The sequence below is a fragment of the Lepisosteus oculatus genome, chromosome 14, assembly GCF_040954835.1.
Source record: "Lepisosteus oculatus isolate fLepOcu1 chromosome 14, fLepOcu1.hap2, whole genome shotgun sequence".
Lineage (NCBI taxonomy): Eukaryota > Metazoa > Chordata > Actinopteri > Semionotiformes > Lepisosteidae > Lepisosteus > Lepisosteus oculatus.
In genome coordinates this window covers 36,718,212-36,733,950 of record NC_090709.1, presented here as the reverse complement: position 1 = coordinate 36,733,950, position 15,739 = coordinate 36,718,212, and the positions used below count along the sequence as shown (strand labels likewise).

Genomic DNA, 15,739 nt, shown 5'->3' with positions numbered 1-15,739 from the left:
AGGGAGAACCTCAGGAGTGTGTGAAGAGACAGGGTGAAGTAGCTGGGAGGAAGATCACTGTGGTCGACACTCCAGGGTGGAAAAAAACTTCTCCATGGATGAGAACTGATCCACAGCGTGTCAGAGAGGAGGTTGTGCGCAGTGTGTCTCTGTGTCCCCCAGGACCCCACGCTCTCCTCCTGGTGATTAATGTGAACTCAGACACAGACTGGAGATCAGTGGAGGAACATCTGGAGCTTCTCAGTGAGAGAGTGTGGAGACACACAATAGTGCTGTTCACCTGGGGGGACACACTGAGACACACAACCATTGAGCGGCACATTGAGAGAGGAGGGAAGAAGCTCCAGCGTCTGGTGGAGAAGTGTGGGAACAGGTATCATGTTCTCAACAAGAACAGGGGTGACTGCACTCAGGTCACAGAGCTGCTGGAGAAGATAGAGGACATGGTGGCAGGAAACTATGGGCTGTACTTCACCACTGACATCAAAGAAATAAACACTGAACTAGAAAAATATATTAAACAAAAGGAGAAGGAGAGACAGAGAGAAACAGGAGAGCTGAGACAGAGGTTGGAGGAGAGACAGAGAGAGACAGAGGAGCTGAGACAGAGGGAGGAGGAGAGACAGAGAGAGACAGAGGAGCTGAGACAGAGGTTGGAGGAGGAGAGACAGAGAGAGACAGAGGAGCTGAGACAGAGGGAAAAGGAGAGACGGAGAGAGACGAAGGAGCTGAGACGGAGGGAGGAGGAGAGACAGAGAGAGACAGAGGAGCTGAGACAGAGGGTGGAGAAGAGACCGAGAGAGACAGGGGAGCTGAGACAGAGGGAGAAGGAGAGACAGAGAGAGACGGAGGAGCTGAGACAGAGGGAGGAGGAGAGACCGAGAGAGACAGAGGAGCTGAGACAGAAGTATGAAAGAAGGGAGAGAGAGAGAGAAGAGGAGCTCAGACAGAGGTTTGAGGAGGAGTGGAGCAGGAGAGAAGAGGAGCTGAAGGAGAAGATGAGAAAGACACTGGAGGAAGAGGAGCTGGAGAAAGAGACAGAGGAGCCCAGACTGCCTGTCAAGAGGAGGAACAGTAGAGATATCATCCCTCCCACCAGTGAGTGTGATTGATGCTGTATTTCTGAGTCACTGATCTTACTGCTCATCAGACTGAGAGATTCAACCATCTTGTGTCCTGTTAGGAATTAAAATCATACTGTGCTCCGCTCTGTACTGCGTTACTAACACAGTGGCACACAGATCTGTGTCTGTTTAAATTCTCTGTGCTGTAATTGAACTGTTTTCTCTCAGGGAGATTAGATTTAATCCATCACACAGCAGCTCAATCTCTGTAATCTGTTCCTCAAGATTGTCGGACCAACACTCAATCAATCAAGGTTTATTGATCGATGCACGAACAGTACAGCACACAGCGGTGTTGTCAGCATTGAAATCTGCGAGCTCGTTAAAGGCTCGTTAAAAGGGATGGAAGAGTTGGAGGACAGGAATTTATAGGGGTTAACATTGGGATACAACAGATTACACAATTGCAATTCACAGATTGTGTGGAACTAACACAAGGATAGGAGGTATTTAGGTGTCCTGACAGTAGTAGGGTACAGGGTAGGAGGTACTGAGGTGTCCTGACAGTAGTAGGGTACAGGGTAGGAGGTATTTAGGTATTAAGGTGTCCTGACAGTAGTAGGGTACAGGGTAGGAGGTATTTAGTGCTCTTCGTAGGTGTCCTGAGAGTGCCAGTGCCCCCTGTCAGTTCAAGGAGGTAACTGCAGGTGTCTGCTGTGGTTGGCTGTTCAGCAGTCTTACTGCCTGGGGGAAGAAGCTGTTCTGACACCTGGTGGTCTTGGTCTGATACTTCAGTACCGTTTTCCAGATGGTAGTAGAGAGAGCAAGTTGTGTTTAGGGTGACTGGGGTCCCTGAGGATGGACCTGGCCTTCTTGAGGCATTAACACAGTAGATATCCCCTGTGTTCAGTAGCGCAGCCGTTAGTGTTCTGAGCCAGTGTCACCACCCTCTGGAGGACCCGGAGCTTGGTGATGAGCCTTGAGGGTACGATGGTGTTGAATGCTGAGCTGTTATCAACAACAACATTCTCACATACGTTTCTCTCTCGTCCAGGTGTGAGAGGGCAGTGTGTAGACCAGGGGCGATGGCTCCTCAGTTGATCTGTTAGTGTCAAAGGCAGCTCTGAAGTCCAGCAGGACAGGAGTGGGTGAAAGAGCCCATCAGCAGATCATTAGAACCCCAGACAAGAGCTGTTTCTGTACATCGGTCTAAAGGACTCGTCACAGCTTGTCTGCAGATCAGTGAGTCTGTGACTGAACAGCAGCAGCCTGTTGTAGAATCTGTGTCAAACAGGGTGAGATGGAGAATTACTGAACAGCCTGGAGTCTGAATTCTGCTTTGTTAACAAAGTGCTCAAGACTGCAGGTCTCAGGGTTGAAGGGACAGTTCCTGACCGACAGACACTGAATCACTGCAGCTCAGCCCAGCAGTGGGGATGTGGTACCAGGAACATGAGGTGGAGTTTATTCCACTGACAGGTGCTGAGAAGCATTAAGCCTGTTTCTCTCTTGTCATCCTCTGATAAAGACACAGTGGACTCTGACTCTGGACTCTGGGTGTGGTCAGTTTCAGAGTGAAATACCAGCAGGATGATTGCACTGGACTGCACACTCTCCTAGAGTGCTGTTCTTCACTGGAGTGAAGAGATTATCTCTCCTTCTTCAATTAACGTCCTTCTACACTCTGCCCCTGTAACAGTACAGTACTGCAGCATGACTGTTGTTGCTTGAGGCCAGTAAATGAACACAGATTCTTCAGATGAAACTTGAGTCACTTTGGGAAACAATATCTGACAGTAGTGAACATCATGAACATGAGGTAAAACTATGTAGTTATCATGATGCCCAAGACTAATTCCCAGATGTTTATTCTGTAAGATTCCTTCATAATGACTTTTAAGTTTTGTCTCTTGAGCAAACTGAACCCTTCTTTAATGTGGAGAGGTTGGTCTCCTCTCATGTGTCACCTCCCTGATGCTCCTGTCTCTCCTCCTGTTGCAGTGAGTGAAGTCGAACCCAGACTCCAGCCCCGCCCCTCTGAGCTGAGACTGGTGCTGCTGGGCAGGACTGGTGCTGGGAAGAGCGCAGCAGGAAACACCATCCTGGGCTCAGAGGAGTTTCCCTCTGAAGCCAGCAGCTCCGCGGTCACTCAGGAGAGCCGGAAGAGGACAGGACAAGTGTCCGGGAGACGGGTGACTGTGGTGGACACTCCAGACTGGCTCCACGCCGGACTGTCTGAGGGGGACAGGAGACGGGATGTGGGGCTCTGTGTTAACCTGTCTGCCCCGGGACCCCACGCCTTCCTCCTGGTGACCCCGCTGGGCCGATCCTCAGGGGAGGAGAGGAGGACACTGGAGACAGTCCTGGAGATATTCGGGGAGAGGGCCCTGGGACACACCATGGTCCTGCTCACCCACGCTGATGAGCTGACCAGCAGGACGCTGGAGGAGTCTGTGCACACAGGCAGCAGGGAGCTCCAGTGGCTGGTGGAGAAGTGTGGAAACAGGTATCACGCCCTCAACAACAAGGACAGGGGCAGCACTCAGGTCACAGAGCTGCTGGAGAAGATAGAGGAGCTGGTAGCAGGAAACAAGGGCAGCTACTACAGCACTGAGACGTACCAGGAGGCCGAGTCCCAGATCAGACAGAGGCAACTGCAGATCCTGAGGGACAGAGAGGAGAGCAAACAGAAGGAGGAGGAGAGACTGAGGGAGAAGCACCAGAAGGAGCTGCAGAACCACCTCCGCAGGATGGAGGAGGAGATCCAAACACGAGAGGAGAAGATCAGAGCGCTGGAGGAGCAGATAGCAGAGCTGGAGGAGAGGCTGAGGGAGGAGAGGGATGAGGGGAGGAGGAGAGAGCTGGAGGAGGAGCTGAGGAGAGAGAGAGGGGAGAGAGAGAGGCTGCAGAGAGAGATGGGGGAGGTGAGAGAGGAGCAGGAGAGGGAGAGGAGAGAGAGAGAGGAGACACACAGGAGGAAGATGGAGGGGCTCAGGCAGCACTATGAGGAAAAGGCCAGAGAGGAGGCAGAGAGACACCTGGACCTGGTGAAGCCGCACTTCAGCACAGGAGCAGTGATACTGGGAGCAGGACTGGGGGCAGCAATAGGGGCCCTAGCAGGGGCCCTGAGGGGCCCAACAGGAGCAGCAGCAGGAACAGTGATAGGAGCTGCAGTAGGAGCTCAGATAGGAGCTTTACTGGGAGGAGAAACCAGAGCAGCAAAGACTCACACACAAGAGCGCACATAGCCCGCAGACACACAAGAGCACACACAGCCCGCAGACATGCCCGCAGACACACAAGAGAACACACAGTAGTCACAACGTAGTCACACACAACCTTAAGGCACTCAAGAATACATAACACTCAGACACACAAGAGCACACACAGCCTGCGCAGACACACAAGACCACACACAGCCCCCAGACACACAAGAGCACACACAGTAGTCACAACGTAGTCTCACACACAACCTGAAGGCACTCAAGAATACATAACCCTCAGACACATAGAGAACACACACAGCCCACAGACACAATGAGCAGACACACACAGCCCTCAGACACACACAGCCTGCGCAGACACTCAAGAGCACACACAGCCTGCGCAGACACACAAGAGCACACACAGCCTGCGCAGACACACAAGAGCACACACAGCCTGCGCAGACACACAAGAGCGCACACAGCCTGCGCAGACACTCAAGAGCGCACACAGCCTGCGCAGACACACAAGAGCACACACAGCCTGCGCAGACACACAAGAGCGCACACAGCCTGCGCAGACACACAAGAGCGCACACAGCCTGCGCAGACACACAAGAGCGCACACAGCCTGCGCAGACACACAAGAGCACACACAGCCCACAGACACAATGAGCAGACACACACGGCCCACAGACACAATGAGCAGACACACACAGCCCACAGACACAATGAGCAGACACACACAGCCTGCAGACACAACCCTCAGACACACACAGCCCACAGACAGGAGAGAGAAACAGACAGGAGATCAAGGAGCTGAGAGAGAGCTGAAGACACTGAGACAGGAGCAGGAGAGGGAGAGGAGGAGCTCAGGCAGTGTTATCGGAGTGACAGAGAGACACAGAGACACTGCCGCAGGTCAGTCACTGATCCACACAGTCTTTCCCAGCGGGAGAGGAAGACCGGATACTTCCTGGACACAGAGTGAGGACTCTACACTGAAACACTGATCTCTTCCTCGTAAGAGATCCGACTCACTGAAAACCAGCCCTTAGTGTCCCATGTGAAGAAAAACTCATTTTAAATATGTTTTATTTTGATCATGTTTGTATTTTGCTATTCTTTGTATATATATATACATAAATGTCATGAATACTTTTGGATATTTTATTCTTTATCAACCACAGAATATACACACACATGATGGAACACGCACACATCATTAGGGTGGTAATTACTTAACGACTTAACAACAAGCTATACAGTACACTTATAGGGGCGCTTGTGTGTGGAGTCTGCGTGTTCCTGCTGGGGGTCACTGGTGTCTGTGTGTGTGTGGAGTCTGCGTGTTCCTGCTGGGGGTCCCTGGTGCTGGTGTCTGTGTGTGTGGAGTCTGTGTGTTCCTGCTGGGGGTCGCTGGTGCTGGTGTCTGTGTGTGGAGTCTGCGTGTTCCTGCTGGGGGTCACTGGTGCTGGTGTCTGTGTGTGTGGAGTCTGTGTGTTTCTGTTGGCAGTCGCTGGTGCTGGTGTCTGTGTGAAATGACTGCTATCCTTCCTGACGGTTTGAGATCAACAGTTCCCCCCTCCCACCCCTCTCTGTGTACAGTAGAGCCTCCTGGGCAGCTTGTGAACCCTGGGTCAGTCACTCAGAGGGCTTATAACAACCCTGCCCGGGGAGGTGGGCTCCCGAGAGCGTCACTCGAGTGTCCCTTAAGCCCATTGGAGGAGAGGGCTGAGGCGGGACGTCACTCCACCGTGGTGGAAGCCCATTGGCTGAGAGGGGACAGGGGGGCGGTCCCTGCGAGAACTCGGGGCAGGTGCGCGTCTCGTTTGAAGTTTGAATTCCTAACGGTCGCGCTTCCCACCTTTCCCGCCGTGAGGGCTCCTGCCCCGCCGCGGTTTCCCGAGTTTGACCTTATTTTATCAGTAATAATTGGTTTTAGTCAGGTTTTTATTAGAATATACAAGCTTGCTTCTTTCCCGTCCTCATGGACGCCGTGTCTCTGCGTCGCCGAGCTGAAGCCACAGGTCAACCGCGGTTTGAACACGTTTCAATCACTCAATTCGTGTGTTTTAAATATAATGTCGTCTAGAGCAGCAGTTTGTTCTTCACGGACGTAGATATCGGCGTCAAAGGAGTGGAAAAGTGTGCGTTTGCGTCAGTGTCATCAATATCATATGATATCAGTGTTGTAACGCTAATATAATATAATACTGCGTCAGTATAATCGGTCTGACAGAGTTTTCGCCAGGCTGGGGCTCTTCAGCACGTTTATACACCTGTTAAATTTGAGTCCAAAGTCAACGCGTTTCTGGACGTTTCTGCGCACCGAGAGGACGTTTGCTGTTCGTGTTGGAGACGGAAGATGTTTCCCGGGCTGTGGCGGTGAGTGGCGACTTGTCCCTCCGTTTCTTCATTGAAATCGTTCAGTCCTCAGGCTGATGAGAAAACAGTCATAGGAGTGAGAAAATGTCTGTGGTGAAATTGTGTAAAAGTGTGTCTTTATCATTGAGCTCGACGGGTTTGAGGTCAAATTGGGTCAAAAGTGTCGGTTTATCATTGTGCTCGACGGGTTTGAGGTGAAATTGTGTCAAAAGTGTCGGTTTATCATTGAGCTCGACGGGTTTGAGGTAAAATTGTGTCAAAAGTGTCGGTATATCATTGAGCTCGACGCGTTTCAGGTAAAATTGTGTCAAAAGTGTCGGTTTATCATTGAGCTCGACGGGTTTGAGGTAAAATTGTGTAAAGTGTTTATCATTGAGGTGAAATTGTGTGAGAAGTGTCTGTTTATCATTGAGCTCGACGGGTTTGAGGTAAAATTGTGTAGAATGTCGGTTTATCATTGTAAAATTGTGTAAACGTGTCTTTATCGTTGAGTTTGGTGGGTTTCAGGTAAAATTGTGTAAAAGTGTCTTTTTATCATTGAAGTAAAATTGTGTAAAAGTTTCTATCATTGAGGTGAAATTGTGTAAAAGTGTCTTTTTATCATTGAAATATAATTGTGTAAAAGTGTCTATCATTGAGGTGAAATTGTGTAAAAGTGTCTGTTTATCATTGACCTTGACGGGTTTAAGGTAAAATTGTGTAAAAGTGTCTGTTTATCATTTAGCTCGTGGGGTTTGAGGTAAAATTGTGTAATAATAATTGCTTACACTCATATAGTGCTTTTCTGGACACTCCACTGTACGCGCTTTACAGAATGAGGACTCCCCTCCACCAACACCAAGGTAAGTGGTGATATAAGAGTGTCTTTTTATCATTGAGGTTAAAATTGTGTAAAAGTGTCTTTTTATTATTGATTGTGTAAAAAGTGTCTTTATCATTGAGCTCAGGGGGTTTGAGTAAAATTATGTAAAAGTGTCTTATTGTAAAATTGTCTTTATCATTGTTAAATTGTGTAAAAGTGTTTTTTTTATCATTGAGGTGAAATTGTGTAAAACTGTCTTTTATCATTGTTTGATAGAGGGTGTTTGAGGTAAAAGTGTCTGTTTGATGCGGCGCAGTGTGTGTGGGGTTGTATATGGGAGTGTGTGTGAGGATGGGGGAGTGGGGGTGTTTGTGAGGATGGGGCTGTGTGTGTGGGGGGGTGTGTGAGGATGGGGGAGTGGGGGAGTGTGTGGGTGGGGCTGTGGGGGAGTGTGTGGATGGGGGAGTGGGGGTGTTTGTGTGAGGATGGGGCTGTCGTCCGGCCAAAAACTAAAACTCAGATACAGTCTCCAGACACTCACAGTATGTAGATGTTTTCTGATATGTCTGTTGTGAGTGTCTGATTTTTAGTTTTTTCACGTTAAATTTCTAAGGGAGGGTCACAGAGAAGACCCCCTTGCCCCCATCTTTATTAAAATGAAACGCGTGTTTCATGAAATAGTCATTTTTCAAAATCTGGCCGTGCCAGACAGAATCCACGTTCACCGTGCGTAAATATAGTTAGACCGTCCTTCATTCCTGTAGATACGCGCTTCTATCTTATACTCCCTATGAACCCAGTTCTAAAAGTGTGCTTGTTTACTCCGGTATCGAGCGTATCTGCAGACAAGCTTGAAACTGTCACTTCTCTCACAGAGCGCTGTCTACTGTATAAACATCCGGTATCATGGTCAGAGGGGGCAAGGAGCACGTGAAAACGTTTCTGAAATAACCACATGTAAGACTTTAGTGCTTAAAATGTTCAGGGAGAAATGGAAGACTGGTGTGTATTTTTTCTTAAAAATACGGAGACATAATATGTTTGTTCCTAAATTAATATAGTTTATGACCTTCAGATGTGTTATGCTCCTCTTCCTTTTATGCTCAGCTGCTAAAATTTCCCTTTAGTCGTAAAATTCCATATAAATATTCAATACTAAGCAGATTAAAATGTGCACAGTAAAGAGATCAAATGATTAAATCTTTCCACGACCGACCAACTGTCGACCAACGAGTGCCCCTGTCGGTCATTTTGGCTGGCCAATCACGTACCGCGGTATGACGTAATGATTTGCGTGGCTGAATCTGTATATGGCGCCTTTCTGGACACTCCACTCAACGCGCTTTACAGGATACGAGGACTCCCCTCCACCAACACCGAGGTAAGTGGTGATATAAGAGTGTCTTTTTATCATTGAGCTGGATGGGTTTGAGGTGAAATTGTGTAAAAGTGTCTTTTTATCATTGAGCTCGGGGGGTTAAACTTAATTTTATATAGCGCATTAAAGGTGGCTTCTCAAAGTGCTTTACAGGATGACAATAATAAATAAGAAGAATACACAAGATAAAACACAATTACAACACACAGAGGAGACTTTGGATGGTGGTATTAAGAGCAGAGGGGTGAAGAATGGAACCAGTGAAGTAAAGGCTTTTCTGAAGAAGAGGGTTTGAGTCTGGAATTGAAGGAGTTTAGAGAAGGTGACTCTCTGATATCCTTGGGGAGAGAGTTCCAGAGCTTGGGGGCAGAACAGAAGGCCCTGTCACCCCCAGAGTGTAGAGGGGCTTGGGGGACAGTAAGGAGAGCAGAATTAGCAGAGCGAAGGTTGTGAGGTGGAGAGTAGGGCGATAATAGTTCAGACAGGTACTTAGGTGCCAAGCCATGCAGAGCCTTACAGGTGAGCGTGAGGATTTTAAAGTCCATACAGAATTTAACTGGATGCCAGTGCAGGGACTCCAGGATAGGAGTGATGTGGTCACTTGCACCAGACCTGGTCAGGATTCTGGCTGCTGAGGTTTGGACAGACTGCAGTTTGTTCAGAGTAGATTTTGATCCCCCTGCAAGTAGAGCATTACAGTAGTCAATTTAAGAGAATACAAATGTGTTGATCAGCTTTTCAGCCACAGTTAATGATAGCATAGGGGGTAGTCTAGCGATATTTCTAAGGTGAAAAAAAACATGTTTTAATGATATGCTGCACATGTGGGTCGAATGTTAAGCCAGAATCGAATATACAGTGCCTTGCGAAAGTATTCGGCCCCCTTGAACTTTTCAACCTTTTGCCACATTTCAGGCTTCAAACAGAAAGATATAAATTTTTTATTTTATGTGAAGAATCACCAACAAGTGGGACACAATTGTGAAGTGGAACGAAATCTATTGGATTTTTGAAACTTTTTTTAACTAATAAAAAAATGAAAAGTGGGGCGTGCAAAATTATTCGGCCCCTTTACTTTCAGTGCAGCAAACTCACTCCAGAAGTTCAGCGAGGATCTCTGAATGATCCAATGTTGTCCTAAATGACTGATGGTGATAAATAGAATCCACCTGTGTGTAATCAAGTCTCTGTATAAATGCACCTGCTCTGTGATAGTCTCAAGGTTCTGTTGAAAGCGCAGAGAGCATCATGAAGACCAAGGAACACACCAGGCAGGTCCGTAATACTGTTGTGGAGAAGTTTAAAGCCGGATTTGGATACAAAAAGATTTCCCAAGCTTCAAACATCCCAAGGAGCACTGTGCAAGCGATCATCTTGAAATGGAAGGAGTATCAGACCACTGCAAATCTACCAAGACCTGGCCGTCCCTCTAAACTTTCAGCTCAGACAAGGAGAAGACTGATCAGAGATGCAGCCAAGAGGCCCATGATCACTCTGGATGAACTGCAGAGAACTACAGCTGAGGTGGGAGAGTCTGTCCATAGGACAACAATCAGTCTTACACTGCACAAATCTGGCCTTTATGGAAGAGTGGCAAGAAGAAAGCCATTTCTCAAAGATATCCATAAAAAGTCTCGTCTAAAGTTTGCCACAAGCCACCTGGGAGACACCCCAAACATGTGGAAGAAGGTGCTCTGGTCAGATGAAACCAAAATTGAACGTTTTGGCCACAATGCAAAACGATATGTTTGGCGTAAAAGCAACACAGCTCATCACCCTCAACACACCATCCCCACTGTCAAACATGGTGGTGGCAGCATCATGGTTTGGGCCTGCTTTTCTTCAGCAAGGACAGGGAAGATGGTTAAAATTGAGGGGAAGATGGATGCAGCCAAATACAGGACCATTCTGGATGAAAACCTGTTGGAGTCTGCAAAAGACCTGAAACTGGGACGGAGATTTATCTTCCAACAAGACAATGATCCCAAACATACAGCAAAATCTACAAAGGAATGGTTCACAAATAAACGTATCCAGGTGTTTGAATGGCCAAGTCAAAGTCCAGACCTGAATCCAATCGAGAATCTGTGGAAAGAGCTGAAAACTGCTGTTCACAAACGCTCTCCATCCAACCTCACTGAGCTCGAGCTGTTTTGCAAGGAAGAATGGGCAAGAATTTCAGTCTCTCGATGTGCAAAACTGATAGAGACATACCCCAAGCGACTTGCAGCTGTAATCGCAGCAAAAGGTGGCTCTACAAAGTATTAACGCAAGGGGGCCGAATAATTTTGCACGCCCCACTTTTCATTTTTTTATTAGTTAAAGTTTCAAAAATCCAATAGATTTCGTTCCACTTCACAATTGTCCCACTTGTTGGTGATTCTTCACATAAAATAAATTTATATCTTTGTTTGAAGCCTGAAATGTGGCAAAAGGTTGAAAAGTTCAAGGGGGCCGAATACTTTCGCAAGGCACTGTAACTCCAAGGTTCCAAAGTACAGAGCCATCTACAGACAGGGTTACAGGACTGGCTTTACGAAGTTGATGGGGGGGTGCCAATAAGCATGACTTCAGTCTTGTCGCAGTTAAGATGAAGGACGCTTTGAGTCATCCAACTTTTTACGTCAGAGATGCAATTAGAATAGAGACAGCCACATCAGTGTCGGGTTTGGTATGGATGTATAGTTGAGTATCAGCGTAAAAATGAAAGCTGAGGCCATGTAGGAACATGTAAATGCTGAAGAGCAAGGGGCCCCGTATTGAGCCCTGAGGAACACCAGACTTGACAAGACTAATTTCAGACCTGTACCCATTGAGAGAGACAAAATGACAGCGATCGGTGAGGTAAGATTTGAACCATTTGAGGGCAGTGTCAGAAACTCCAAACACAGTCTCAGGACGAGAAAGTAAGATGTCATGGTCAACAGTGTCAGAAGCAGCACTGAGATCAACAAGGATGAGTATAGAGAGGGAACCAGAATCAGAAGCTATTAGATGATCGGTGGTGATGTAACTGGAGTGTGACAGCACGTTCTAGACTTTTAGGAAGAAAGGGTCAGTTTGAGATGGGGTGAAAATTGAGATTGTCGAGAGCCATGTTAGGCTTTTTTAGCAAGGGGGTAATGGCAGCAGTTTTGAGGACCTTTGGTATAACACCAGTGCTCATGGATTCATGTATAATATTGAGGACAATGGGACAGAGAGAAGAGAAACAGGACTGGAATGAAGTGGTGGGAATGGGATCTAAAATAGATGTGGTGGGTTTCATGCGTGTAACTAGTTTGTTGAGGGATGCCGAGTCAAGAAGAGAGAAGCTGGAGAGAAGGGAACCAGAGAAGTTGGATGAGGAGGGAGGAGGTATGGAAATATGTGCAGTGGAAAGAATGTGATGTGCGTGTTGAAGATAAAATTGTGCAAAAAATGTTTTATCATTGAGCTCAGGGGGTTTTTGGTGAAATTGTGTAAAAGTGTCTTTTTATCATTGAGCTCGAGGGGGTTGTGGTGAAATTGTGTAAAAGTGTCTTTTTTTCATTGTGCTCGGGGGGGTTGTGGTGAAATTGTGAAAAAGTGTCTATCATTGAGCTCGGGGGGTTTTTGATTAAATTGTTTAAAAGTGTCTTTTTATCATTGAGCTTTGGGTGTTTGTGGTGAATTTGTGAAAATGTCTTTATCATTCAGCTCGGGCTATTTGTGGTGAAATTGTGTAAAAGTGTCTGTCATTGAGCTCGGGGGGTTTGAGGTGAAATTGTGAAAGTGTCTGTTTATCATTGTGCTTGGGGGGTTTGTGGTATAGTTGTGTAAAAGTCTTTTTATCATTGTGTACAAGTGTTTTTATCATTGGGGTTGGGGGGTTTGAGGTGAAATTGTGTAAAAGTGTCTTTTCATTGTGCTCGGAGGGGTTGTGGTGAAATTGTGAAAAAGTGTCTATCATTGAGCTCGCGGTGTTTGTGGTATAGTTGTGTAAAAATGTCTTTTTATCATTGTGCTCAGGGGGTTTGTGGTGAAATTGTGCAAATGTGTATTTTTATCATTGAGCTCGGGGGCTTTGTGGTGAAATTTTGTAAAAGTGTCTATCATTGAGTTCGGGGGGTTTGAGGTGAAATTGTGTAATAGTGTCTGTTTATCATTGTGCTCGGGGGGGTTTGTGCTAGTTGTGTAAAAGTCTTTTTATCATTGTGTACAAGTGTTTTTAGCATTGAGGTTGTGGGGTTTTAATAATAAAAAGTGTCTTTTTATTATTGTGCTCCAGGGGTTTGTGGTGAATTTGTGTAAAAGTCTTATTGAGCTCGGGCTGTTTGAGGTGAAATCGTGTAAATGTGTCTATCAATGAGGTAAAATTGTGTAAAAGTGTCTTTTTATCATTGTGCTCTGGGGGTTTGTGGTGAAATTGTGTAAAAGTGTCTATCATTGAGCTCGGAGGCTTTGTGGTGAGATTGTGTAAAAGTGTCTGTCATTGAGCTCGGGGGTTTTTTGATGAAATTGTTTAAAAGTGTCTTTTTATCTTCGAGCTCGATGGGTTTGAGGTAACACTCTGTAAAAGTGTCTTTATCATTGAGCTCGGGGTGTTTGGAATAAATTGTGTAATATTAATAATTGCTTATATAGCTCAATAATAATAATAATAATTGCTTACACTTATATAGTGCTTTTCTGGACACTCCACTCTACGTACTTTACAGATTGAGGACTCCCCTCCACCACCACCAATGTAAGTGGTGATACAAGTGTGTGTTTTTATCATTCAGTTCGTGGTGTTTCAGGTAAAATTGTGTAATAGTGTCTTTTTATCTTTGAGCTCGCGGTGTTTGAGGTCAAATTGTGTAAAAGTCTTTTTATCATTGAGCTATGGGTTTTGAGGTGAAATTGTGTATAAGTGTCTATCATTGAGCTCGGGGGCTTTGTAGTGAAATTGTGCAAAAGTGTATTTTTATCATCGAGCTCAGGGGCTTTGTGTGACAGTTGTGTAAAAGTCTTTTTATCATTGTGCTTATGGGGTTGTGGGGATATTGTGGTTTTTGGGTGTAAAAGTCTTATTGTTCACACGTTGCTGCTGTGATGTGGCCTTTTGCCTGTAGGTGGCACTCTCTCCAGTCATTTTTAAATGTACCAGTCCTGATGGATGAATGTACACATCCTCAGTCAAGGGGAATATCTAATTAGTTACTCTCCAAATAGCATTTTTGTATGAAACATTTAAAGAAATCGACAACCACTTTTCAAAACGCACAATAACACGGACTGGCATGTTTGACAACGAGTAAATAAGACACAGGCGAAACGAGAATTCACCATCACTTTCTGCATGTTTACCGTGACCTGTCCTGATCATGAGAAGTCTCAGACGCGTCTCTTCACCAGACAGTTTAATACAGCAGTTCTACATGGGACCGGTGTGAGAGTATGTGGGTAACAGTGATGGCTCTCTCTGCTGTACTGCTGTGGCCCTCCCTCCTGATGACAGAATCGTCTCACACTTCACCTGCACAGACACAAGCTCCATGTGTTTGTGGTGAAATTGTGGGTCTGTTGGTGTAAAAGTTTATTATTGAGCTCACTGAACTGATCTTGAAGGCCACTTTAATTTCAGTTGGCGTCTGACATTTTGAGTGAAATTGTAGTTCTGTTTGTTTAAATGTGCTGTTTCTTTGACTAGCCGGCTTGTTTAGTTGATATTTGTATTTCCTCCTTCTGAAGTAAATATCAAGTGTTTTCTTAATGAAATTGTAGGATCCCGGTGTGTCGAAGTTGCTCCGGTTTCGCTGCGGCTCATGTCAGATCCAGGGCTGATAGAAACAGTTTGATCAATAAATGAACTAAAAACCGATTGACACATTTGCTGCACTTCAGCTGAACAGAGACAACGTTTTAAAACCGTCTATATTGGAGGTTTGCATCACCACTGCTAAAATCGACAAACAATGTTGTAAAGACGTGTTTACCGAGGTTTGCTTCGGTTCAGATGACACCTCAAATACAGTAATACGGTATAAAAATAAGTGACAGGAAATACGCTGTGCTGAAGCTCTGTATGATGCCGTGTTCTTGCAGGTTTATTTGAGTTCAGGTAAAGAGAAATGAAAGTTTTATAAACACTTATTTCGGAGGCGTGTTTCACTCCAGGGGAAGTGAGCAGAAACTAAACCAAAGAAATGCAAGAACAGGACGTACAGATGCGTTATGAAAGGGTGTTCTGGATGTTTGACTCAAAAACAACGATATAAAAACCGAAAACAGGAGATCTGCAGGTTGTCTGTTAAACCTTGAAGTTTATTAAGTAGTGATCAGCAGTAACTTACTGGTTTGCCCCGGTTCTTGTCTTCCAGTTCAGGACTTGTGCTGGGGAATGAGTGTGGTCTGTGGGCTCTGGCGGGAACAGTCACACTGCGGGGACGGGGATATCCTGTTCCTGCTCTGATGTTCTCTCCTGGAACCTCCATTAACGTGATCTCAAGAAAAGAGAGTGATTGATTGGCTTTGAGTGCCTTGTGAAATTCTCGGGGCTCGACCCCGTGTTTCGGCTGCGATGCTGTCGAGTGATCATCTGCTGTGAGTTCCCTTGTGGTGTCCCCATGTGACTGCGTGTGCCCGTGTCACTGCTGTGTGTGACAGTGGTTTCCTCTCTGTCGCCCCTCAGGTGTTCCTGGGTCTCCTCTCCGTGGTGCAGCTGGACTGTAAAGAGTGCGCTGGAGAGGATTGAGCTGCTGCGGTGAAGGAGTGTGAGATGTGCTGAGTGTGAGACTGACGAGCGCAGGCGAGCGGCAGCTCTCGCCTTCCTCCTGAACTTCGGTTTGAAACCTCATGAAGGTCAGTCGGTCGGTGTCCTTAAATGTTTTGATTGCCTGTTATTCCTCTCATCGTCCAGGCAGGGGTGTTGAGTTCCGCCCGTCTTCCGCACGTTCAGAGA

General features: G+C 46.4%; 1 protein-coding gene across 1 annotated transcript; it reads left to right on the top strand.

Annotated features, from left to right (window-relative positions):
- The first annotated feature begins 998 nt into the window (after positions 1–998).
- On the top strand, positions 999–15,545 carry LOC138242594 (GTPase IMAP family member 6-like). Its single transcript, XM_069198133.1, has 3 exons — positions 999–1,098; positions 3,066–3,936; positions 15,470–15,545. Exons 1-3 carry the CDS (start codon positions 999–1,001, stop codon positions 15,543–15,545), a joined length of 1,047 nt encoding a protein of 348 aa, XP_069054234.1.
- The last annotated feature ends 194 nt before the right edge of the window (positions 15,546–15,739 follow it).